General features: G+C 34.9%; 1 protein-coding gene across 2 annotated transcripts in view; it reads left to right on the top strand.

Annotated features, from left to right (window-relative positions):
• The window catches only part of LOC148948091 (alpha-2-macroglobulin-like protein 1), a 113,331-nt gene that overhangs the window by 23,162 nt on the left and 63,606 nt on the right, over window positions 1–26,563 (top strand). Inside the window, exons 6-9 of one of the 2 annotated variants that reach the window (XM_089095693.1) lie at window positions 3,989–4,150; window positions 9,374–9,629; window positions 15,373–15,455; window positions 21,327–21,586. In XM_089095693.1, coding sequence (XP_088951819.1) covers window positions 3,989–4,150; window positions 9,374–9,629; window positions 15,373–15,455; window positions 21,327–21,586 — 761 coding nt within the window. Of the gene's footprint in view, window positions 1–3,988; window positions 4,151–9,373; window positions 9,630–15,372; window positions 15,456–21,326; window positions 21,587–24,055; window positions 24,292–26,563 lie in introns of both variants that reach the window. The other variant, XM_089095694.1, reaches the window with a different exon arrangement.

The raw sequence follows: 26,563 nt of genomic DNA on the forward strand, positions 1-26,563 counted from the left end.
TCATATATGCATTGACATTTGCATATATATTTAAACGTATTCATTCACTTGGTAAGAAAAAGGACAAGTTCCAAATTTTGCATATCGTGCCTTTAGGTCTCTCATACATGCTGAATCTCATTGCATAATTTCCGTCAAGACAACACTCCTTTTTGGGGAAGTTTAATTTTCGTTTTTAGAAATACGCTAATAGTTTTAACGCGTAGCTATAAAATTAAAATACATTTTGAATATTTAAAATTAGCATGAATATATATTCTGTTGTTGCATGTGTTTTAAGAGAAACCTATAGGGCTTTGGTTTCTAGTGACAAGGGTTGCTCTTTGCTTACATTTTGTTATTACCAACTGTTTGACCCAAGGCTCTATTAGATGTAAGAGAATTTGCTTTAAAAGAAGCTCCAATAGATGTAGAAGTTTAATATTCGCAAAATGATGCTTCAAGAATGATATTTAATCCTGAAAAAATATGCACCCCTCGAATATTTATCACAAGGATTGGGGTTGGAATATAATTTCTTTTTAATAAGACTATCTTATCTACTGTTTTAAAAGAAATTTCTTCGAGAAAACCTGTTTTATTGGAATATTTTCCATGGACGCTAGTAGGGGGGGTGATGCCCCCCCAGGAAAGAAGAAGACATTCATCATTAAACAGACATTAAACCTCGACCCCCCTCTTGCCCTCAAGGAATGTCCTGGTGAGGCTTAATATACACCATCCCCATTGTTTCACCTGTTTTCTGATCGATGTGTGAATGCAATATTTTATGCTACGTCGAAAAAATGGTTGAAATAGGAGAGACACTCAACCCCTCTCCCCAACCCCCAAACCTCAACCCCAGCACCAATAATACAGGTGTAAGCGAAAATATTCCCAGGAATCAAGAGGTATTAGATATTGATTTCTAAGGCATGGTTTATCATGTCCCCTCCCCCTTTTCACCTCTTTGCCAGTAACCCTGTGAATACTTTTATTCTACGTAAAAAAAAGACTGTCGCAATGAGAGGGGCACAATCACCCCCAGCAGCCATAATAAAGGCGTAGACCAAAGTTTTTTCGGGAATAAAGAAGGATTAGGTATCATTTTCTACTGCAACCCCTGCCCCCTTTCTCCAAACTCATTTTAAATTTATCTGAAAGCTTAATTAGAGTTAGGAAATTTGGGAATAAAATGCACCCTTTGAGGCATCTGGTAAACCCTCCCACTTACACAATAACCCACCACCTCTCCTTCATATTAGCTAATGCGCACTTATACATCCTCTATATAATTTTTGTGTATAATTTGAAACATCAAGAGAATAAATTTAGTTAAGTGAAGCTTTAGAATAAAGGCCAACATTTTTTGAAACATTTTTTGCAAAAACAAGGGAGCTATCTCCCCTCTGAACCGTTATTTAGGGTTATTCTAATTGAAAAGATGAAAGATTAATCCCTACCCTCCTTTCCCACGCCCCTTTCTATATTAACCTGAAGGCATAGGGAGATTTATACTTTCGTTTGATTAGGAGATTATTCGTTTGATTTTGTTCTCTTCGATTCCTTCTTGGCCTTAGACCCGTTTGTCATTTTCAGATTCATTTCTTTGTTTTGAGATTTAGGCATGTTAGGCATTGAAATACACTCATTGAGGCATCTGAGGCACCCGTCCCTTGCCTACAATGACCCACTGCCCCTCTATGATAATAGTTGATGCGAAGTTATACATTACCAAATCAAATGAACCATCATAGTTAAATGAAGCATTAAAATAAATGTATATATTAAACATTTACCTTGTATAGAACACCTGACTTTGCGGAGCAGATGGCCATAGTGCGAAATTACTTCCTCTGCAACTGGGAAGCTCAATGTATAGTTTTTCGAAGCTTTTAAATCCATTGGTTATTTCATAATTTTCAGTCCATAGCAACATTGGACAAAACTGTAGTTTTGTGCCCAAAATAGCAGAGAAGGCCGCTTCCTGTGGCACAATTGTTTTAGAGACTTAATAGAGTATCTAAGCTTTTAATTTCCGTGCAAATAAGCCCGCCTCCAATCTTCTAGGGCCATAGGTTCTATACAATAAAAACAAACAAACGCGCATCCTTCACCTTTTTTTTGGGAAAAGAAAAAGAAAATTCCATATTTTTGTGGATATGAGGTTGAACCTCTAAGACAGGGCCCTCTATGTATTGACTTTAATGATTTGATTTTTATAAAGATATTTTTCATCCTATTAGAAAATCAAGCAAATTTTCTCAGCTTCCCAGCTTTTTTAAACTTAATAAATTTTGTATATTCAGAATCAGTCGTCAAAGCAAATTATTTTGGTATATCATTTTTTATCAAAATTCCCCCTTTTTAGGGTTTAGATTACACCTAGGGTCGCTTCTGATATACAGCTCGTTACCACGAACTATTTAACAAGCTACATTTAGGTAATATATTAAACATCGAGCTCTTATAACTTTCAGATTTGTTGACAGGTTTTACTGAATTTTTCCTGTCTAGTTTCTTAGTTGTAATAAGCAATTTAAGTGGCAAAACTGATTGGAACTGAAAACAAAGCAACTGGAAACTGGAAACAAAACAACTCTTTTACAATCCTGTCTTATTTTATAATGTGTGCTTTTGTATTGAATTACTGCATCTCTGTGTATTGAATACACAACTGCTTTTTGGAATCACCCAAGTGCCTGTTTTTTGTTACTGTCGAAAATTATGTTTTTTTTTGCATAGAAGCTTTATCCAAAATTTATTTGAAATCATTGATTATCAGTCTGCATTAATTTGAATCTAACTTAGTACGTTTTTACTAAACTTTCCTGCCAGAATGTTTGATATGTCACTCCTGATGTTTATTAAGTCTTGTGTATAGAAACTTCTACTTTTGTGGTTAATTCTAATGCATTTCCGAAATAATGGGCTTTTAGCCTAAATAAAATAGTTTAGATATCCTCCAATCATGTTTTTGTCAAGTTTTTCAATTATCATGAGATGTGTCACAAATACAATTATGGCTACCCCCAAATGGCAAAGAACGAACTCTAGTGCAGTCACTGAAAATTTCTAAATGTGTTTGTAACAAAAAGCCAATTGAGTTAGAATCGCCATCTGAACGTGATTTTGGAATGTTAACTATGATTTAGTTTACTCTTCATGATAAAAGTTAATTGCGAAAAGAAATTCTGAACAATACCTTGAAACCTATATTGAATTTTGTTGAATCGAAATGAAAACTGCACCATTGGAGTTGCCGTTACCAAAAACCCGATTAAGTTTTTTTAAAGCAATTTTTATGTACCTTAAAAGACAAATATACAGCAGTTTACCATTGGAATCACCGTTGCCAAAAACCCGATTCAATTTTTTTTTTAGCAATTTTAAAATACCTTAAAAGACAAGCATACAACAGTTTACCATTGGAATCACCGTTGCCAAAAACCTGATTCAATTTTTTTTTTTAGTAATTTTAAAGTACCTTAAAAGACAAGCATACAACAGTAAACCATTGGAATCACCGTTGCCAAAAACCCGATTAAATTTTTTTTAGCAGTTTTAAAGTACCTTAAAAGACAAGCACACAACACTTTACCATTGGAATCACTGTTGCCAAAAACCTGATTAAATTTTTTTTTTTAGCAATTTTAAAGTATCTTAAAAGACAAGTATACAGCAGTTTAGGGTGGCCCTGAGATGGAAAATGGTGAAACGTTAGATGGTCCTGATAATTTTTCTTAGCACCAGTATAAGCACCATAATAAGCACCAGTTTCACTCTTGTAAGTTTCCCCACTGTTTGGATTTACTTACATTATATCTGATTATAATTCAAAAGACCCCCCCCTTGATCCCCGAAAAAAAATAAAAATAAAATACTTATATTGACAGAAATACGAGAAAAGCACTTAAACTGATACAGAAATGTAGAATGACTGTTTGTGATACAACATTATAAACTCTGTTCAGATTAGGTAGTTATTTCAAGATAATTTTAATTTCAGGGAACTGAGTCGACCAAAGAACTGAAAAGACTTTCATTTTCGTACAAACCGAGTTGTTTAGATGCTCCAAAAGCTATGATTATGGCCTACACCCTGCGAGGGAACGGTGAACTTCAAACAGCGGTAGCAGAATTAGAAATCAAACCCAGATTTTTGAATGATGTAAGTAACATTAGATGAATTTTCAGAAACTGCGAGGAAAGAAAGTCAAAATTAAAAGTGTGATTAATTGGTAAGAAGTGAAAAATGATATACTGATACGTGGGAGTTTAAGCTGGTCTCCAAGAGAAAAATTGCTCTTAGTTATATTTTGGCATTTATACTCATCTAGTAGTAAAATCACTTTGTGGGCCGCTATTAATATTTATTTATATATTTCTAACCCGTCATACAAAACATTCTGTTTATTTGTTTGTGAAAAGATCTTCCAAAATGATGCTGTGTATATGTGTTTCTGCTTTTTAATCTTATTGTTTATCAGTTGGGGATCTGCTGTAGAGCTACTGCTTTTTTCTTCTTCTTTTTACTCTTTCTTTTAAGTCCCGTGTTTCTACTTTTTAATCTTATTGTTTATCAGCTGTAGAGCTACTGCTTTTTTCTTCTTCTTTTTACTCTTTCTTTTAAGTCCCGTGTTTCTACTTTTTAATCTTATTGTTTATCAGCTGTAGAGCTACTGCTTTTTTCTTCTTCTTTTTACTCTTTCTTTTAAGTCCCGTGTTTCTACTTTTTAATCTTATTGTTTATCAGCTGTAGAGCTACTGCTTTTTTCTTCTTCTTTTTACTCTTTCTTTTAAGTCCCGTGTTTCTACTTTTTAATCGTATTGTTTATCAGCTGGAGAGCTACTGCTTTTTTATTCTTCTTTTTACTCTTTCTTTTAAGTCCAGTGTTTCTACTTTTTAATCTTATTGTTTATCAGCTGTAGAGCTACTGCTTTTTTCTTCTTCTTTTTACTCTTTCTTTTAAGTCCCGTGTTTCTACTTTTTATTTAATTCTTTGAAAGATCTAAAGCCAAACAGGCCAGCCTTGACAAAAACAAAGAGAGAAAAATTTCAAGATGAAGAAAACATACGGGACTAGTAGAAGGAAGGAACAAATAACTAGAGAAGGAGAAGGAACAAATATAACAAAGAGAAGGAAGGAACAAATAACTAGTAGAAGGAAGGAACAAGAAGGAAGAAAGCCAGTAGAAGGAACAGACAAGACTAAAGTGACGCAGATACTTCTCCTGTACAAAACAAGGCGTTTTCAAAAATAAGAAACAAAGATAAAAACTAAAATAACCTAAAACAAAATGGTTTTGGATTTTATTGATTTTAGGTTATTTTTGTTTTTATCTTTGTTTCTTAGCACGTGAAATATCCGCGTCGTTTTAGTTTTATCTTTTCCTACTGGTCCTATTCCCGTTTGTTTTCTTCATCTTGAGATTTCTCCCTCTCTGTCTCTGTTTTTGTTCGATTTTTTATTTTTGTTTACTTTTACATTTTTATAGGAGTCTCTTAAGCTCACTTCGTTTTAGACATCTGCAGAAATTATAATATTTCCAGGTTTTTCCAGTATTTCCAGGAATTCTATCATTGTAGTTTACCATTAAAGCTTAAAGCATGTTTCAATTTGGCAAAGTCGGCAATTTTGGAACGCGAATCTGCAAATTTCATTTCAATGGAGGCTTGTTTACTGGTTCCGTGTTCGCAATTTGGAGAGTGCAAGCGCTGAAGAATTGATATTCTCGTAGCTTGGTTGACTCTATCAAATCAAGATGCGGTTTTTAAGCAATTTTTAAAGTCCATCTTTGGATTTTTATCTATCTTTTCTTTCTTCGTTTTTTGGGATATAATCTTCTAAGCCAAGGTTTATCAAAGCAAATAATCTATAACTATAAATATAACTATCTATAACTATAACTTAATGCATAGAATGCTATAACTTAATGCATAGAATGGGTATTCTCAAATACTGCTTTTTCATATAATGGTGTGTACCAGAACAAGTTGTCCATAGGCAATTTTAAACTGGCAAATATTCATGGAAAGAAAACTATCATGTTTTGAAGAAATGACAGATTTTTCAAATCCTGTTGCAACGGTCGGCTTATAACAGCAATTTTGTGACAGTGCAGTGGATGAGACAGTGGCTTCTAATTGCGGCTCTCGTGGTTCAATCCCGTTTGTCACAAGAAATAAAACAATTCCTGTTATTGCCATAATTTTGTCCTGTGACGGCGTAGTGGGTTTGATCCCAGTAATTTGGGGCCAGACTTCAAATCAGGCTGTAACAACACTCTTTAGAGCTGACGCAAAGACCTTAGTAGTGAAGAACCATCGTTAATCCGATGCGTACGTATATTATAAGAGTAAATGAAATCGTTGCGAGAAAAGGTAAAACAAAGTTTGCAAGAAATAATCTTTACACCTTGACCCGATTTTCCGTGCCTTATTACTTAGTTATTCATTAATTTTGTTTTATGCTGGATTTTAATTTTGCTTAGATTTTTTTGCCGTCTAGTTGAATATCTATAGTCGATTTTGTCATCAGTATCTAGACATCATCATTTTGAACTAATTAGAACTAATTAATTTTGCTTTGATTTTTTCGTCGTCTAGTTGACAACCTTTAGTCGACTTTGTTGTCAGTATTTAGACATTATCATTTTGAACTAGTTAGAACTAATTAATTTTGCTTAGATTTTTTCGTCGTCTAGTTGACCACCTTTAGTCGACTTTGTTGTCAGTATCTAGACATCATCGTTTTGAACTAATTAGAACTAATTAATTTTGCTTAGATTTTTTCGACGTCTAGGTGACTACCTATAGTCACCTAGACTTTGTCGTCAGTATCTATATATCATTATTTTGAACTAATTAGAGCTAATTAATTTTGCTTAGATTTTTTTACCGTCTAGTTGACTACCTTTAGTCGACTTAGTCGTCGGTATCTAGACATTATCATTTTGAACTAATTAGAACTAATTAATTTTGCTTAGAATTCTTCGCCGTCTAGTTGACTACCTTTTGTCAACTTTTTCGTCAGCATCTAGACATCATCATTTTGAAGTAATTACAATAATTAATTTTGCTTAGATTTTTTTTTCGTCTAGTTGACTACCTTTAATCGACTTTGTTGTCAGTATCTAGACATGAACTAATTAGAACTTCTTATAAAAGATGAAACTTGTTTTGGTTGATTGAAAATAATTGTTTTGACACTCAAATCCAACTTGCAGCAGGTGCAGACCTGACTGTAATCACTTCTGCGAATATTTAGCTCGTGATTTGTTGACAAAAAAGATACAAAGATACCATTATGGCACTGGTATTTGAGCCATCTTCTATAGTACGAATAATGACTAAAAAACGCAACAAACCAGAAAACTCTGTGGCCAACGAACCCAGGACAATAGAAAACGACAGCTAACTAAGATATTTTGTTATGGTTAAACTTATTAAAAAACCACTAATTTACTGCAAAAAATGACTGTTTTCCATATAGTCAAATATATTAAAAGCTATAGTCATTTTTTTTATTTATAAATTCGCTTGTTGACAATTTTTATAGCATACTGCGAACCAGCCAGGATGAATCCAAACTCTACAACTAGAAGGACTTAAGTGATTTTGATCAAAATATAGATTGATTATAGATTGATTAGATCAAATAATAGATCAAAATATAGATTTATCTTATATTTTTGCTAAATTGCAAAATAAATTCAGGATAACGCTTCTTCAACTGTAAAAAATATGAAATGGGTATTTTAATTCTATCAAAGGGCTAAAATTATTTGACTGATTTAAACAAAAAGTGTTGTTTTGCTTGTTTTTTCAAGTTATTTCTTTTTTAGTCTTGTGAAATTTTAGGCCAGGTGCAACCCTGGCTTAGAACACTAGCGAAGAGATCGAAAGGTCTTTCCAGACAAGCGAATGATTTGACAATAGTCTGATGTAGACCTAAGTACCCATGCCTGTGTTAAATACTTAATTTGCATGCGTGCTAGTGTTATGTTTTGTATAAAATGTAAGGAATTTTTCATTTAAATCAAATATTGCAAGTCCAGATGGAACGAACTCGTTTTTAGAGTAAAAAAAGAAACAGGTCAATATCTTTTTAAAGAAAAGAACAGCAAAACTAATTGGACATAAGACCATAAAATCGTTTAAAGACAGAAAAACAATCGAAACTTGGTATAGAATACATTAGAGACAAAATGAATAAATTATTCGTTGAATATTGGGCTGAAACCGTCTTATGCAAATTAAAAAAAATTATAGTAATAAAACGGCCATAAGAATAAAATATTATATGAATAGTAATATTTATAAAGAAATTAAAAAGGTAAATAAAGACGCAGAACGAGAGATAAAACGAAGGGGCTGGTACAAATATAAAGAAAACAAAACTGTTGGGATGTTTTAGTGATTTTCCCAATGATATAACAAAAGTTTTTTACATCTTGAAGTAAAACAGCAAGTAGGATATGAAATAGATGCGAGCTGAGAAAGGGTATGGTAAGGGCGGAAATATGAATTCCATGTGTTTGGGGAAAATATTTTCAAGCAAGGTGTTAGCACTGCATTTTCTTAAAAGTGGAAGCATAGCGTTCTACACTCGAGTGCTTCTAGCCTATAATCATTTTTTTTGCCCCTCTAATCATTTTTTTTAGAAGCAGAGAGAATGAAATTTAAAATTTTTGAAATTGTTCACAAGGCTCCTTTTTTATGTATTTAATTTCGCTCCATTCTTCGTGGGATAAGAGGGCATAGAGGGCATAAAATTTTAAGGGCAATTACCTTAAGGGCATAAAACCTTAAAGGCATAATTTGACTAGAGGGCATAAAACCTTAAGCAATAAGAAAGGGGACGCTGAATTTATTAAGGAGATTCAACTTATTCAAAACTTATTCAGCTTAAATATTATCTTAAGTAGCCTACTAAATATTATAAAGAAGCTTAAATATTAGCCTTTCGATGATTCTTTTTATCATGAACATCTCTTTTAAGTTGGGGAAGTCTCATTTACTCTCTTCTTTTGTGCCAAATTACTTAGCACATATTCAAACTTACGTTTTTAGGTAAAAAATGTCTTTATTGGTCTTTGTGCATTTTTACATGTGTTATTTCCAAATTAGGGAAACCCTATTTCTATTTGTAGATACCCTCTAGCTTTTTTGAAAGTTAATTCATTTTGAAGGTTAAAAGCGACCTGTTTTTAGGACTAAACATCCGAACTCACGTACATTTTAGTGAATTCTATTAACCTCTAGCTCCATTTTAATCGATTTTCGTCCGATTTTGAAGGCAACCTAAAAGCGGTAGCCTCATAACCGTAACTGTTTACCTCGTACCATACATCTTATTTGCGTGTCTGATCTAACTTATTTTCTTTTTAGGTACAAATGAAATGGTCATCTAGTAAGAAAAAGCCTGGTAAGAAAGTAAAGCTATCAGTTCATGGACAAAAGAACTCAATTTGCGGCAGCGTTGTCGTTGATAAGTCTGTAACGTTTCTTGAGCCAGAAAATCAGCTTGATGAAAACACTGTTTTTGACCGTTTGGCTGACTTCAGCATAAAACGATATGATGGAACATCTGAGGTCACTCCTGATTATCAGTATTGCAAGAAGGATCAGGATGAAATTGAGGATGGTGAGAAATTATATTTATAAAATTTAACGTCTAAAATAAATACTTGTTCTTCGCGAAACGAGATTATTCAAAGCATCTTCTACAAAATCTTTTATTCCTTTGGTGAATTTTTTTTTGTTTTTGTTAATCTTTATGTATATTTTTAATCTTCTGAAATTGAAATAATATGGGAACATATTATATGTGTTGGGAATATTCAGATTATTTGATACGACAGAAGATCCTCGTTATAATATAGGGAACTGCAGTATACATCAAAAAGTGAAAATTTCAAAGATAATTTGATTATTTATACAATTAAGCTGGAGTGTTTTTGAAGCAGTTTAGGGCACGATAAAAGAGAGATGAAAGTGCTGAAAGTTGGATAGTGTTGGTCTGAAGGAAAGTTGGAAGTCAAGTCAATGGCACTCCTACTCGTCAATGGCACTCCAGCTCTAAGTCAATGGGACTCCTACTCGTCAATGGAACTCCTGCTCTAAGTCAATGGCACTCCTACTCGTCAATGGCGCTCCCGCTCTAAGTCAATGGCAATCCTACTCGTCAGTGGCACTCCTGCTCTAAGTCAATGGCACTACTACTCGTCAGTGGCACTCCTGCTCTAAGTTAATAGCACTCTTACTCGTCAATGCCACTCCTTCTCTAAGTCAATGGCACTCCTACTCTTCACTGTCACTCCTGCTCAAAGTCACTGGCTCACCTACTCGTCAATGTCACTCCTGCTCTACGTCACTGGCACTCCTCCTCTAAATCAATGGCGCTCCTACTCGTCAGTGGTACTACTGCTCTAAGTCAATAGCAATCCTACTCGTCAATGGCACTCCAGCTCTAAGTCAATGGCACTCCTACTCGACAATGGCTCTCCCGCTCTAAGTCAATGGCACTCCTACTCGTCAATGGCACTCCTGCTCTAAGTCAATGGCACTCCTACTCGTCAATGGAACTCCAGCTCTAAGTCAATGGCACTCCTACTCGTCAATGGCACTCCTGCTCTAAGTCAATGGCACTCCTACTCGTCAATGGCACTCCAGCTCTAAGTCAATTGCTCTCCTCCTCGTCAATGGAACTCCTGCTCTAAGTCACTGGCACTCCTACTCGTCAATGTAACTACTGCTCTAACTCTATTGCTCTCCTTCTCGTCATTGGCACTCCTGCTCTACGTCTATCGCACTCCTACTCGTCAATGGCACTCCTGCTCTAAGTCAATGGCAATCTTACTCGTCAGTGGTACTCCTGCTCTAAGTCAATGGCACTCCTACTCGTCAATGGCACTCCTGCTCTAAGTCAATGGAACTCCTACTCGTCAATGGCACTCCTGCTCTAAGTCAATGGCAATCCTACTCGTCAGTGGCACTCCTGCTCTAAGTCAATGGCAATCCTACTCGTCAGTGGCACTCCTGCTCTAAGTTAATGGCACTCGTACTCGTCAATGCCACTCCTGCTCTAAGTCAATGGCACTCCTACTCGTCAATGGCACTCCTGCTCTAAGTCAATGGCACTCCTACTCGTCAATGGCACTCCTGCTCTAAGTCAATGGCAATCCTACTCGTCAGTGGCACTCCTGCTCTAAGTCAATGGCAATCCTACTCGTCAGTGGCACTCCTGCTCTAAGTTAATAGCACTCTTACTCGTCAATGCCACTCCTGCTCTAAGTCAATGGCACTCCTACTCGTCAATGGCACTCCTGCTCTAAGTCAATGGCACTCCTACTCGTCAATGGCACTCCCGCTCTAAGTCAATGGCACTCCTCCTCTAAATCAATGGCGATCCTACTCGTCAGTGGCACTCCTGCTCTAAGTTAATAGCACTCCTACTCGTCAATGGCACTCCTGCTCTAAGTCAATGGCACTCCTACTCGTCTCTCTATCTGAAATTCTGCTGAACGTAGAAAGTCTCAAAGGTGATTCGGCTTCTGGTTTCGACCGAATACACAATAAAGTATTAAGAGCAGTTGCCCTGTCAATCATAAAACCCTAAAGCTTACATTCCCAAAAATGCTAAAGAATTTTGAGAGAAAAAGAGAGAAAATTCATTTTATTAAAGACCAATATTCACAAAAAAATCATATCAAACAGACCTACCACGTCTTAATCTATACAGATTTGTTTGTGGCAGGACTCATGATTTTATTCACTACATATATATTGAAAAAAAAAAATTGTAATCATATAAATAAATAAGAAATAAACCTCATGGGAACCGAAAACCAATCCTTATACAAGACAAAAGACAGACTACAGCCCCCCCCCCCTCAGCCATCCCTGGTCAGTAAGAAATTCTTTAAACTATTTTTAAAAGAGGACACACTTTCAGCCATCCTAGTGCTTTCCGGAAGACTGTTCCATACCGAAACACCCACATGCCTAGATACAAAACTAGACCAAGCAGTGTGTCGTCTGTCATGTACTAGGTCCGCAGAATTCCTTGTATCATAAGAATGGTACGCAGAACTCGATGATAAAACATCACAAAAATAATTAGGTGCTAATTTATTTAAACACTGATACACAAAAATACCTGTCTGATATTCCCTCAACTGCCCAACATTTAAAATCTTAAAATGGTGATAACATTCCATTGTACTTTCACAATTTTCAAAATCACCGAGCAGGCGCAGTGCTTTATCCTGCACAATTTGTATCCGTCTAAAATTTACAACAAAATTACTAGCCCACACAGAACAACCGTATACAATGTAAGGATGAATAAGTGAATTATATAAAATTTTCAAAACTGAAACAGGAAAAACATGTTTAAATCTACGAATCAGCCCTAAGCCCCGCACAACTTTCACCGATACAATTTAACTATGTTTTCTCCAATTTAAATTACAATCAATCTGAAAACCAAGATCCCTTGTATCAAATATCTGCTCACTCTCTGTACCATTAAAATTAACTAAACCGAAAACATTATCAATAACTCCAGTACGACTAAAGATCATGTAATTAGTTCTACTTGCATTCATTGCTAAGCAACTAAGACTAGTAAAAACATGCAGGTTAAGTAGCACTTTATTTGCTTTTGAAACAAGCTCACTCAAAGCCTTTCCAGCAATCGTTATAGCTGTGTCATCCGCAAAGGATGTTATGGCGGCATCAGGAATGTAGAACCTAATAGCTAGAATAATTCCACTGCGCAAAGAAGGCTCTCAAATTGATGCACCTGGTTACAGACCTGATTCCATCCTCAAGTTTTTCAACAACTTTTGTAACCTGCGTAGCAGCAGCCACCCCAGTATCTGAAGGGTAAGAGATTTTCATTTGTCACCTGTTGGGGTTGAGACCAAGGCACTCCAACCGAGATGCAGTGACGGCGTTGAGCGTATGGATAAACAAACCTCTGCATTCTGGCCTACATGATTTATTTGTGTCTTCCAGGACTGAACCACTGCTGCTTCTGATCCAGGTTAATGATCTGTGTCGAGTGTCATACACTCTGTGTCGAGTGTATGTCATACGCACACATCTTTGTTGTTATAGCCTATACTTACAAGGGTTAAAAGAAAGGAAAGAATTACAAGGATTGTAGTGGAGATTAAGCTGCACGGTTTTATTTAGAACTCGATAATGAGCATAGCTACATAGCTAAGGTACGTGGTACATCACGTTTTGCTGCCTTTGACATAGGATAGAGCGTTTTTATTTTTTAGATCGATAATAAGAAAACCTATTGAAATAGAGCCAAATACGCTGGCTACCGCTTTTTGGCTGCGTTTCGTATAGGATAGAACGCTTTTATTGGCATATCAGTAATGATAAAATCGGTTCAATAGAGCTACATAGCTATAGTTACGCATATTAGTTACGCATATTAGTTTTGGTCTAATTAATAGACAAAAACTAATATGGTATTTACTTTTTTCTCTGTTTGTCTTTATTCAAAGGTATTTGTGTTTGATGTGTACTTTCTCTGAACGTTTCTTTGGAAAATGAAACTTTTTTCTGTTATTTTTCCTCAAATAATGTATTAATATGACAGACAAGTATTTCCTAAGGTGTGAGAGGAATCTACATTTGTCCTACTCCCTACCTCTGAGCGGGTAGGGAGGTAGAGGAAATTTCTGCGGTCTGAGGACAAAAAATCTCATCTTTTTTAGTCCTGTCGGTCCTAAGACTACTTACTACTACTACTACTAACAACTCACCGCAGCACTAAGCCGCCTGAGGCCAACACAGCTACGCACGCTCTTTCTCCATCCCAATCTATTCAAATCCTCCCTTTTTACACCCGCCCACGAAGTTCCCATTTCCTTTAAATCTTTCTTTATGACGTCGTCCCACCCCAGACGGGGACGACCCCCTTTATATGGATTATTTTGATGGACTTCGTTTTAAGGAGCACAGGAAAGGCAATGGGAGACCACGGAATCAAATGGGTGGGGGGGGGTGGAAGAAGGAATGTAATTATTCCGATTTGTTTGATTAATAGAAACAGAATTATGAGATGAACGTTGTTTTGAACGTAACAAAGACTAGTTAGGAATGTAATTATTCCACATTACTGATGGAAAAATTACTTTAGTCGAAAAAACTTTAAAAAAAAGTAATTTCTGACTATTTTTCAAAACATGCCAGGAAATCCTCCCCCCCCCCTCCGCTTAACATTTATAATGGAAAATTCCCTACTTTTCTTTCCAAGGAAAATTCTCCCAGTGGTTAGTGGTTAGGAAAATTCTCCCAGTGAGCGCGGTTATTTTTTTTTTAATTTTTACTCTTCGTATTCGGAGGAAATAAAAAGTTTGAATTGAATTTAAGCGATACGTGAACAGTATGGGCAAATAGTGTAGCTTACAACCCTTTACCCAGGGACTATGGATGGTCATGTCATCCCCAAAAGTATAATTATTGGACCTTTTAACTATGCTGAACTAAAGGGCTATCTTAAAAATTTGATCGGCTGTCTTTGGGGAAAAAATTGGCGTGGGAGGGGGTCCAGGTGCCCTCCAATTTTATTGTTCGCTTAAAATGGGCACTAGAATTTTTGATTTCCATTCGAATAAGCTTTCTTCCGATCTTCTAAGACCATTGGTTCATTACCATCATCGCTGGGTAAAATAAAAGCAAAACACAAAACAAACAAATAAACACGCATCCGTGATCTTTCTTCTGCAAAAAATACATAATGTGAGAGATAGGAGCTTGAAACCTCTACTAGGGTTTTCCCCTTTTTTTTTGAAAATCAAGTACATTTTTTTAGGCTCGTAGCTTTGGATGAGTAACATTAAACTTATTGAACTTTATATATTTGGAGTCAGCATAAAAAACCAATGCTTTTGATGTATCTGTTGTTATTAAAATACTATTTTTTAGAGTTTCGGTTACTATTGGACCGAGTCGCTCCTTACTTGCAATTTATTACCACGAAGTGTTTGAAACTTTATGTAGAGAGGTATGCCCTATAAAATTTGAAAGCTAATTCAAAACACAAGTGCCTGCATTTTTAATAAGACTTTGTGCTGAAAGGCATTCACTTTAAATTTAAAAAGCCACAATTCACCAGTTCAAGAATCAGCACTACCCTAATTAATTAATACCACTCGTTAAAATAGAGTTGAACCATTAATTATAAATAAACACATCAAAATATGAAATGCAATATAGTTGAAATATATTTTATTACTAAAAATATGCAAATACAAGTTATAATTAAAAGTTATTTTTAAATTTAATAAAATATAAATCAATCAAAGCATAAAAATATAGTAAAATATAAATAATTCTAAAAGACAATTACAATTTTTTAGATGACACAGACTTACGCAGGAGGCGCTCATTCAGATGGTATGGTAGCACTACCCTTCATCAGGAGGCTGTTGCTGCTTTTGATGTAAGTTTTAGTTTGCCTAATTATATATTTAAAATAAATAGATTTCATAAAAGTATCAAAAATTTGTTAATTTTATCTCATTAAAATTTTATATTTTTATTGTATTAATATAAGCACATGATTTATATATTTCCAATGTTAAAATAAAAATTTAATATGTGATTTGTCCATTCTTTACATAAAGAATTTGTCATTAGTAAAGCGAGAATGTTTGATCCTGGATGTGTCCACAAGGGCTAAGGGCATTGAGAAAAAATTTCCATAAATGTTGAAGCTTATGTTGAGCGAATTAAAATAAAACTATATGTAGCCAAGTTATCAAAAATTTATATCTGCAAAATCTTAGGAACTGACAAGGTTATTAAGTTGAAACTTTCAGGGCAGCTACTTCTACTACTACTACTACTATTGCGTAAATACAAACAACAAATAGAAACAACAGGTAATTGTTTCATAAGACAGTGGAACTTTACCCTAAATGAATATTTCGACCCTATATCCAAAGTACGTCCTCTCCAAAACAACTGAAAAAATATAAAAGAAATGCACATTAAAATACGACCATTAAAACTAAAATCTTTTAGTCCTAGCATCTTTACTTATGAAATTTAATATATGATTTTAACGGATAGAGTAATCGACAGAGAAAACACCTGAGATTTATAATGTCTTCTATCCCAATGGGAGTTTTTTCCAACAGTTCATTAATTTTAAATTTCGAGGCAGGTTGTCACAAAAATGTCACAAAAATGTCACAAAAATAAATAAAAAAAACTAAATACAAATTTTCAGTAATAAAAATGACCCACATGAATCGATGGAGAATCGCCAATTTAAAGAATTTCGGAACAGAAGGGAAGAAGAAAGATCATAGGGACAAAATACGCCTATAGCCCCAAAATACCCCAAAATACCGTGATAGATATCATGGAGCTGGATTCTTGATCTAAAAGGCTTTCGGATCTTTTTTGAATAGTTTAAATTACTTGACTCCTTAACTATGCCTCTTAAGTATGTATATTTATAGGTACAAATCCCCTAAGGTTAAGAGCTAAATCCCTAACGGTAAATCTCTTCTGATTGTACCTAGAGTAATCGACTAATGGCAAAAACTAAAAAAAAGTAAAAAAAATAAAATTTAATCTCAAAAATAAAAAAAAATAAACAAATAAAATCTAATCTCAAGAAATTTTAAATCCGAAGTGCTCCTGCTCTGAAGTCCAACAAATGAACTCCCCAGAGCAGAAAAAGAACTCCCCAGAGTTGTTTTTTTCTGCTATTTGTTTTATCCGTTAATTGGTATAAAAAAGTCATAACTAGCATTTTGTCATATTTATGTTGGTTTTCTTGCTTATGTTCTATTCTTATGTTTATATTTATGTTCTTCGCTATTATATGTTCTTCCTTTCTTGTTTATGTTCTTGCTTTATGTTCTATGCTTATGTTAATATTTATGTTTTCTATTATTTGTTTTACGAAAATAATCTTTCATTTTGAAAGATTCATTGAATGAAAAAAGTATATGCTTGCAGGACACCGTACAGATAATATCATAATTTTTGTAGTTTTTCAAAGGAATTTTGCACATTTCCTATTTGATAAATATTTCACCTTTTCAGTGAAATAATTTTTTTAAAGATTTTTCTATACTTCCCTTGTCATCCACCTGTTTTGTCGTCTTTTGGCGAACACCCCCCCCCCCCCGCCTTCCTGAAGTCATTACAACTGCATTTATTACATAATTCACATGCCTGAATTTGTAAGTGCTCATTTAAGTAAATGTGGTTTGATTTAATTGAGGGGAATTAAGGCACTATAACAAGGGTTTTTTTTTCCCGTTAGAGAGGGACTAGATTGGAGGGCAATGTGCTTTTTGGAAAATTCTAGTATGTTTATAAACGGTATAGCAAAACTAATAGAATGTGCAATTGGTACTGTTTAAGATAAAATACAGAACGAACAAACTTTAAATTTAGTTTTAGATAGCTTGATATTCTGGAAACTTTTGAAATTTGGAAAATAAGTTGGAAATCTTAAGTGTTGTGAAATTTTTGGGATGGGGGTATTTTAAAAATTATTCCTATTATTTGTTATGTTTTCTATTTAATTTGCCAGTTTAAATAGGAATTTTAACAATATAAATATTTAATTTAAACAGGAAGATCTTTTTGATTTTAAACACACAACTGGGAGACCCAAAGACGAATTTCAAGCCTGATCTGAAACAAAATCTAGCCGAATATTCGACTGTTTCTAATCAAACGACATAAAATTTGGCTACCAAAGTGAAATTTACTCTCGTTAGAAAACAGCCTATAGTCTATAGGAATAAATCGTCTGAAGGCTTTAGACTTCTGGGCACGTCCAACAAAATTCGTAATAAAAAAACAAAAAGAAATTGAATTCACTTTTCTTTTGTATTTCTAGTTGCTTAAATTCTTTGAAAGATTGAATGATTTTGAATTATTTCTATATTTATAATGGGTGAAATATTCTAAACTTTACAACGATGAGATTAGGTTTTTAGTTTGAACGCCAGTTTTTACCAAAGCATCAAGAAATATCTGACGGAGAGTTGGATCCAATATTATTTACTCCATTTGTATGTCCATTATTAATTGTCAAGTCACTGACGTCAAGGGTAGTATCTGAGATGTTATGTCTGGAAGCAAGGGTACTGTGCTTGTCTACTCTTTAGGTTTTTATCAGAAGTGCCAAGGGCATCAAAATAAAAAAATTTCTTGCTCCCGTGGACTCATTTTAGGTCTATTTGTTCCTAAAAACTGCCAATATCTTTTTTTTTTGAAATCGTGAATTTTTTGGGCATTACCACATTTTTGTCAATGTTGCCATGTTATACCGTTAAAATAATTTAGAAAACCTAGTTAGTTAAATTTTGCAACGTTTTTCGCTCATAAAAATTCAAACATTAACAACCTGCTGATTCCCAAAGACAACTACACCTTTTAAAAAATCTACAATTTCTTTTGATGTTCGGCCCCATATGTTTTTGTCTTATTTTTACTTGTTTATCGCCGACGTTATTTTTTCGTTTGAGTTCCGCTACTATTAAAATCTTCATAATTGCCTATCGTGGAAGTGAACTCCCTATTCTCATGATTTTGTTTTAAGATATATACAGTATCGTATGTTTCTACTTAATCTATTCAAACAATCACATTGTGTTTTTACTTTCTTTTGTATTTCCAAAAAGAAATTGGATAACTTAGTCTTTAATAGCAAGTTATCTACTTTAATTTTTTTAAATTAAGTTTTTAATTTTTTTTTGTTAAGGAGGGGAAGAGGGAGCAAGGAGGGAGTGAGTTTGTTGATGTTTTATCGTTTCTGCCCCTTTTTGTTTTCAAAGTACAACAGAAATGAAATAAAGATATTATAACGACTAGATTTATAATTAGGCCTCAGGATGTCGGAAAAAAATAGTAAGTGTAAAACCTTCGAATATTTTGACTTCTCCTTTGGAACCTTTTATTAACGGAGAAAGGAAAAAAGGGGGTTAAAGTAGATTAAGCAGTTACAGTTAGCAGTTAAATATATTAAATACGTAACCTAACCCAACCTAGGTACCTTTTAGTCCCCCTAAACCGCAAAAAACTAAAGTTTAAATATAGTTCCCGGCAGGGGGGGATCCATGGGAGCGAGGGGGTTCCCCCCTAACATGTTCTAAAGTAGTGTAATTTATTTAATTAACGCTAGATTTCATCAATTAAACTTGCTCCTAACGCAAGTTTATTCGATCAACCTATTTTGCCCCCCCCCCTAAAAAATCCTGGATCCGCTCCTGGTTCCCGAAGTGAGAAAACCTTTTGTTTATACCTCACAAGTCAGCGGAAACCTATTTATCAATAGCATGTTTGACATTTCGATGCTGTCTTTTGTTGTGCACTTACCTGCTTCTAGACAAGTACCGTTTTTAGTCTCTGTGGTTCTATAATAATTTTCTCTTGCATAGATACTTACCAAGGCCGTATCCAGGTGGGGGGGGGGTTACCCGGTTTGAACCCCCCCCCCCCCCCCCCCGAAATGTTTGTCTGACTCGTAAAAATGTAACAAAAATGGACATAAACAAATTTTGTATGCGTTTTTTGAGGTTTTTTGTGTAACTACCCCTTCCTAAAAAAAATTAGTAACCCCCCCCCCCGGTCAAAAATCCTGGATGCGCTTCTGAGACTTACTCCAAGTCTAGCAAATACTTTGGAAGTCTTGGTCTTCCCCATTTCACGTATATTTGTTTTCACGTATAAAATACTAAAGAATCACAGAAAAAGATGGTGAGAAGCACAAAAAGTAAACAAAAAAGCAGAAAACTCATTTCTGAAAAATTACAGTTATTGTTTGACAAGTCCGATATGAGGAATCAAACACAAACCAAGTTTGAAAATCGATTTAACCGATGTAACCGATGTAATCGATGAAAATCGATGAAAATCGATGAAAATCCCTATACTTATGAAGTATAGGGGTTAACCGAGGAAGTTTTTTGTGTGGTCAAAATACAAGGAATAATTTAAAGAAGTTTCCAAAATACTTAGAAAGAGTTCTGGACAACAAAAACATATAAAAGTTTACAGTCTTATGGAGGGGTGGACGGGGTTGTATATGCTTGCATATTAATAATTAAATTAAAAAAAAACTTCCAACAGTTATTCACGCTATTTAAATTATTTAAAATCATTGACTCTAAATTTTATACGACTAAACTGACTAAATATTTATATATATATTTAAATATCTAAATTATTAGAAACTCGGCTGTAAGGAATGAATGAGTTTACTGACTCAGCTCAATGCAACATAGTAACTGAATACTAGGGTACATACCCCAACAGAGAGCTGAGCTTGTTTTCATTGAGTGTTATAAAAATGATATTTAAGAAAAAGGAAACCAAATGAATAATTAAATAACCAAGCCACAAAGCCAGAAAAGGAAAAACTGAACAAAAGAAAGAACGTGAAAGAGAAAAAGGAAGTAGAGACTGGACAAATTCCTTCAACTTTGGAAATTAAGCTCCATTATTATCTTTATGCGTTGCCAAATGTTACAGCCACACAAGGACAAACTACTTTGCCCCCAAAATCCACCTAACCCAGCAAACAAACCGAAAATATTGAAGGGCTAACCGTCTTCAAGTGTGTGAATGCCAGAAGAAGTGCCCTAATACAAAACAGAGCAAAAAAATATAAGAATAATAAAAACAGAGTTAAATTGGTTCCCGCTTTACATGCTGGCCCCACTCTCTACTTGCCCGCAGAGCACCGAGTGGTTTATTAAAAATAAAGTCTTTTTCTCTATTGAATGCACAGACAGAGTCTGCATAGGCTTGATCTGCAACAATTTTGAATGAATCAACAATCGTAAAGCGACTAAACTTTAGTGGTCTCAGAACAAGAACTTTCAATTAGGATCAGAAACTAGAATCAGAGCTGCTAAGGTCGTTCTTTTAAATCGAAACCATAATGTTCAATCAGAAATTAGCGGAGGAATGTTGGAAGGAATGTTAAGAACCCTAAAGATTGTAAATCAGAGCCGTTAACCTCTAGCGTTGGAGTCTTAACCAAGGTTTTAATTCAGGATATTAGGAAGATCCTAAAAAACAGCCCTTTTAACAGGACCAGAGATCAGAATTGAAGGCTTCTGAGCAGAGATCAGAATCTTCGAACGACGAAGTTGGACCTAAATTTGAAACGACAATTTGAGAAAGAGCTTTAAAAGTAGTATTTTAACAGGATGAGAAGAAAAATCAGAGTGAACGATCCTAAAAATAGTCTTTTTAACAGTCTAGACTCGTTCTTTCAAATTCCTCGAATTTCTAAAATCATCGCAAGGATTCTAAATTTTTTTGTACGTTTTAGAAAGCCGGATTATTTGTTATTACGAACAAGAAAACTGAGATTCGGCCATGTTTTCCTACACAACTTGATGGTTATGCTAAGATGAGAAAGTCTTATTATCGTGGCAAGATACATGATTTCGATCGCAGAACATATTTCAAATTGGATCGGTCATCCACTACAAATTTGGATCAACCCGAAATTGTTGAACCACTAACTTCGAGTGTTGAAACTAGAACTTTTTTCCCAGAAACATGGCTATGGCAATTGTTTAACCTTAAGTAAGAAATTGACCTCGTTTCACTTGTTCTCTTTTTGCACAAGTGTGTGATTTTTTTGTATCAGCATTGTGTGTTGTATTGCACCATTTTTTTCGGGGAAAATTTTGAGGTGCCGTGTTTTTTTGGTTTGTTGCTTTCTATTTTCTTAGCTCTGTCGTAGGGTTACCATAAATAAGTTTTTGAAGGATCTATTCCCCTCTAGGAATGGACTCAAAGTGTCCTAAATTGACAAGTAAGTAACACAGATTCGAAGCTTATATATCATTTTTCAAGTTTCTTAGACATTTGGACTGACAGAACTCTGGAGTGCTCATAAAACTTATTCCCAGGAGTGGATTAGTTGGCTTGAACATTTCCTCCTGACCTAATAAAAATATATGCACAAATAATTCTAATAAGTAGTTTATCAGGTGGTGAGAAAGTGGTTCGCTCCCAAGAGGGGGTTGAGCGGGTTTAACATGTTGTCCCAGAGGAAAAAATACCGTACGCCCAAAATGATCCTAATAATGAACTCTCAGAAGAAGATTGGGCGGCTTGATTGTGTCCTCCAGATGAACGAAGGCTGTATGTCCAAAATAATGTGAACAACTTTTCCGTTAAGGGGATAAGAAATTGGTCTGCTCCTGAGGGAGTAAAAAGGCATAAGTCTTTAATGCATTACTTATTATTTTTTATTCCTCAGAGTCAAGTCAATAGAAGGGGTGGTCGTAGAAACTATAGGTGAAGCTCATTCGAGTGCCTTTTTTAAGAGTCAAAAGTGAACGGAGAATGACCCCCCCCCCACCGTCCACGTCCTTTTCATCCCTCTTTCCTCCAAATACATTCGTTTTAATATTCGAGATAGCCATTTAGTTCAAAATAATCTAAAGATCAAATAACTATATCTCCAGAGAAAACATGACCCCTCCCGCCACAGACTTCGGGGCAAGGAAAGGGGCATGTTTGATCCCCAGTCTCCAAAAGGTTTTGGGTATTAAGATGAAACATTTGAAATACATTTGAGTGTGAAAAAACAAACAAAACACACTATCTGTATGTTGGTTGTCATAAAGGCGTATCATCAATGTTTCAGCAAACGCTTAGGGTATTAAGTTGAAACTCTGAGCATGTTGAGGGGAACACTGAAAAATGATCTCTTCACCAATTCTTGATGCCCCCTCAACACTGACACAAGCTTATAGATGAGCATATTAATCGAATTTGTCAAAAGGTTCAAAAACTACACAATCCAGGAGCGACATGTTCTAAATTATGCAATTTACCAATATTTAAATATAGGATTTTTTATTTGGAAAGGGGGAATGTTTTATTCTGGGTGTGCTCGAAAGGGCGAAGGGTATTAAGGTGAAACTTTAGGGTATATTGACGGGGATATTGCACTAAATCTAATGACAATGTCATCCAGGTTATCAAAAGAGCGTATCTGCAATATCTTAGGAACAACTAGAGTTTTAACTTGAAACTTCCAGGGTTACTACCACTACTTCTACTACTATAACTGCGACTGCAACTGGGGCAACTTGTGATTGTAACCACTTGTTCAATTTGAAATCAAACTATGGAACGCTTTTCGAACTAATATTTTGGTTCAACAGCAATTTCTAGATGATATGCTCGAAAGAATTTTACTGGGAGAATGTTAAAAGGTTTGGTTTAACTCGTCTTTTAGATGAACAAATAGTGTATTCTTGACAATTCTATTAAAATATCCCATAAGGGTTTCAGAGAGTGGTCTGCTTTTTGGAGTCAGTTGAATCTTTTGAATTTTATGCCCTAGATGAACCAAAACTGTATCTTCAAAAGTATTTTGACAGTCTTTAAGGTCATAAAACACTGAATATTGAAAATTTAATATCTTAAAAGAACTGAAAATCTAAGGAATTCAGTTCCTAAGGAATTCCTAAGATTTCCAGTTATACAGTTTTGGGTAGCAGCTTGCTCCACATAAAATGAAAAGAAACATGGGCAAAAAATCCACCAAAAATAAGCTAAAAACATATAGTGCCAAACACCTTAAGAAGGTGTTGCTGTCTCTGGGAATGAAGAGACTGTTAATGTCTGAACTCTTACAGACGTAAAGCGTTATCGAAATTAACAAATTAGTTTTGTAAATTTATTTTTACAGTTCAACGTAGCAACACTGGTGAAAATGTGCTATTGCCCGAAAACCTTCATAAAAATGAAACAACCAAAAGAGAAATCTTTTAAAATCGTTTTTTACATGATTAGATCTAAATTTGGTCGAGGGGGCACCCTTTGATTTGGTTGGTGCTTTAAGTTATTTAAATCCTTCCATATGATCCCTTCCTACTTCAATCAAGGACGCCCTGCTTCTCCAAAATTACAGAATAACGTATAGATACAGATATAAAGGTAACGTAATAGATGATAACAAAATTTTGATAATACAATTAGGTTATAGATTGTTATAATCCTAACAACTGGTAAAAGTAAATTTGTTTTTGTTAGGAGACTGGACTTTTTGTCTTATCTGACGTAGAATTACAAAACAGGCCCTGCCTCAAAATTGAACATTCACTTGACATTTATCCTGTGGCTGATGAATATTCGCTTATCTTTCCTTTGAGCGCAAACAGGGATATTCCCAACCCACAAGCTCTCTACTCCAGTGATGACAGTGAAACTAGCGTTGAAGTTAGGAGCTACTTTCCCGAGACCTGGCTTTGGGATAGCTTTAGTCTTGAGTAAGCGTGTTTTACTTTATGCTTTAGGCTACTATCTTTTTCGCTTTCTTCTTATCTTTTTCTTGTGATGCAAAGGACTGTTATGCTTTTTAAACGTGCTTTAAGTAAAAGAATGGATAAAATTGTTGCTTGTGCAACGAATCACGATATGTAACATTAAACGCCTATCAATTAACGTACAAAAAACAAACAAAAAAAAACACTAGCGATTCAGAGGAATTTTCTAGAGCTATATTGCTGATATTGTCACACAAAAATATTCGACCAACAACATAGACTTGTTGTTTTTTAAACGTGCTTATAATAACAAAAATGGATAAGTCATTTGAGCCTGTGGGGCGATTAGGACGTGCAACATTAAGTGCCTGTCAGTTAACGTGCAAAATAAGAAAAATCGTTACTGATCCAGGTGATGTTTCTAGAACTCCAGGTGATAGCTGATTTAGTCGAAGAAAAATATTCGACTAACGACATAGACTTTGCTATAAGACACCTACGAATAGGAAGCGTCAAAGTTTATTGAATAAGTTATTATAGATAATTAATTACTATTTTCAAATGCAATAAATTCAATAGAAACTTGTATTTATTTCCCTGAAATTGCGTCTTAAATAGTGACGAAAACTTGATCTTGACTCGAACTTGATGTCTTAACTGTAATCTGACGTTTGATGCCCGGCCTATGAAATTTGCATGTGGTACCAACGACACAAAACAGGGGTCCAGGCTGCAAGGTTTGATTGGAATTATCTCTGGAATGTTTTTCTTGATCATAGGCATCGCTATTTAGCGATGCCTAAGTAAAGAGCGATGTGGGCACAATGTATTGTTTATTTTTTTAGACCATTGCACTTCGTATTGAAGGACATGGTGTAGAAACTTCGAAAAGGGCTCATTCGATTTGAAATTGAAAGGGCTATTGCCCTTTTCAATGGTCGAAAGTGATTGGAGGGCAACTAATCCCTCCTCCCACGTCCACCATTTCCCCAAACACATCCAATAAAAAAGTTGAGGATGACAATCCTCCACAGCCCTCAGGGCAAGGGTTGTAATTTATGCCCTGGGACATATAAGGTTTATGTAGAAAGGGTGATCGCATAAACTTTGGAGGGAGCTCATTGGATTGGTAATAAAAAGTTTTAGTCTCCTTTTTAAGATCGAGAGTGATCAAAGGGTGGATAATCCCCCCCCCAGGCCTCGTATTATCCCGAAATGTATTTGATAAAAATTTTTAGATTGCCATTTGTTTTCGTAAAAACTTCAAATTCGATAGGCTCATTCGATTGGAACTTGAAAGCGCTAGTGCCCTTTTTATTAATCAAAAGTAATTGGAGGGCAGAAAGCCCCCCTCCCCCCCCCCTCACCACACCCTCCAATTCCCAAAACACGTCTAATCAAAATTTTGAGATAGCCATTTTGTTCAGCGTAATTGATAGGTTTCGAAATTATGTCTTTGACAACCCCCATAATTTCTCAAAACCAGAACATAATTTACACTTTACTAAAAAAAAAAATGGCTGTAGCTTGTCAGTTTAGTATACATATTAAATTTAAAAAAAGTTTTTTTTTAGCTGAAAGTAAACGAACAGAAATCATTCCGTATATGAAAGGGGCTGTCCCCTCCTCAATGCCTCACTTTTTACGCTAAAGTTTGACTCTATCTCACAACTTTATTTTGAAAAAAAATTAGCGTAAAGAGCGAGGCGTTAAGCAGAGGACAGCCCCTTTCATATACGGAATAATATCTGTTCGTTTTAAGTTTTAATGTCACTCCTTACTTTCAGTTAAAAAAACTTGTTTTATTTATTTAATTTCTGAACATTTTTGAATTAATGAAGGCTCACCGTACATGAATAATTAAAACGAAATTTGCATATTAATTTTACTTTTTTTTTTTGGTTAAATGGCTTTCTCGAAAGTTGTTTAATTTTATTTACGAACGTTTTTATCAGTAATAAATATATGTAACTTACGATTTAACTTACATAACGGACTTCTATATTCATATATTTTTAATACGTATATTAAGGGGTTCGCCCCCTAGTCAATATCTCGATGTTTACGCTAAAGTTCGAATTTTGTTCCAATTCTTTAAAAATGACCCCTTAATCACAAAGGCCGTTAATTAGAATAAATAGCTCTTATGAATGTACTAAAAAAACTTTAGCGTAAAGAGCGAGGTATTGACTTGGGGGCGAACCCAATCATATACGTAATGATTTCTGTTCGTTTTAATTTTTGATGTTGCTCCTTACTTTCAGTTGAAAAACTT

The sequence above is a fragment of the Artemia sp. Qi Xiang Cuo genome, chromosome 10 (genome assembly GCF_049724085.1).
Source record: "Artemia sp. Qi Xiang Cuo chromosome 10, ASM4972408v1, whole genome shotgun sequence".
In the NCBI taxonomy this organism is placed as follows: Eukaryota; Metazoa; Arthropoda; class Branchiopoda; order Anostraca; family Artemiidae; genus Artemia; species Artemia sp. Qi Xiang Cuo.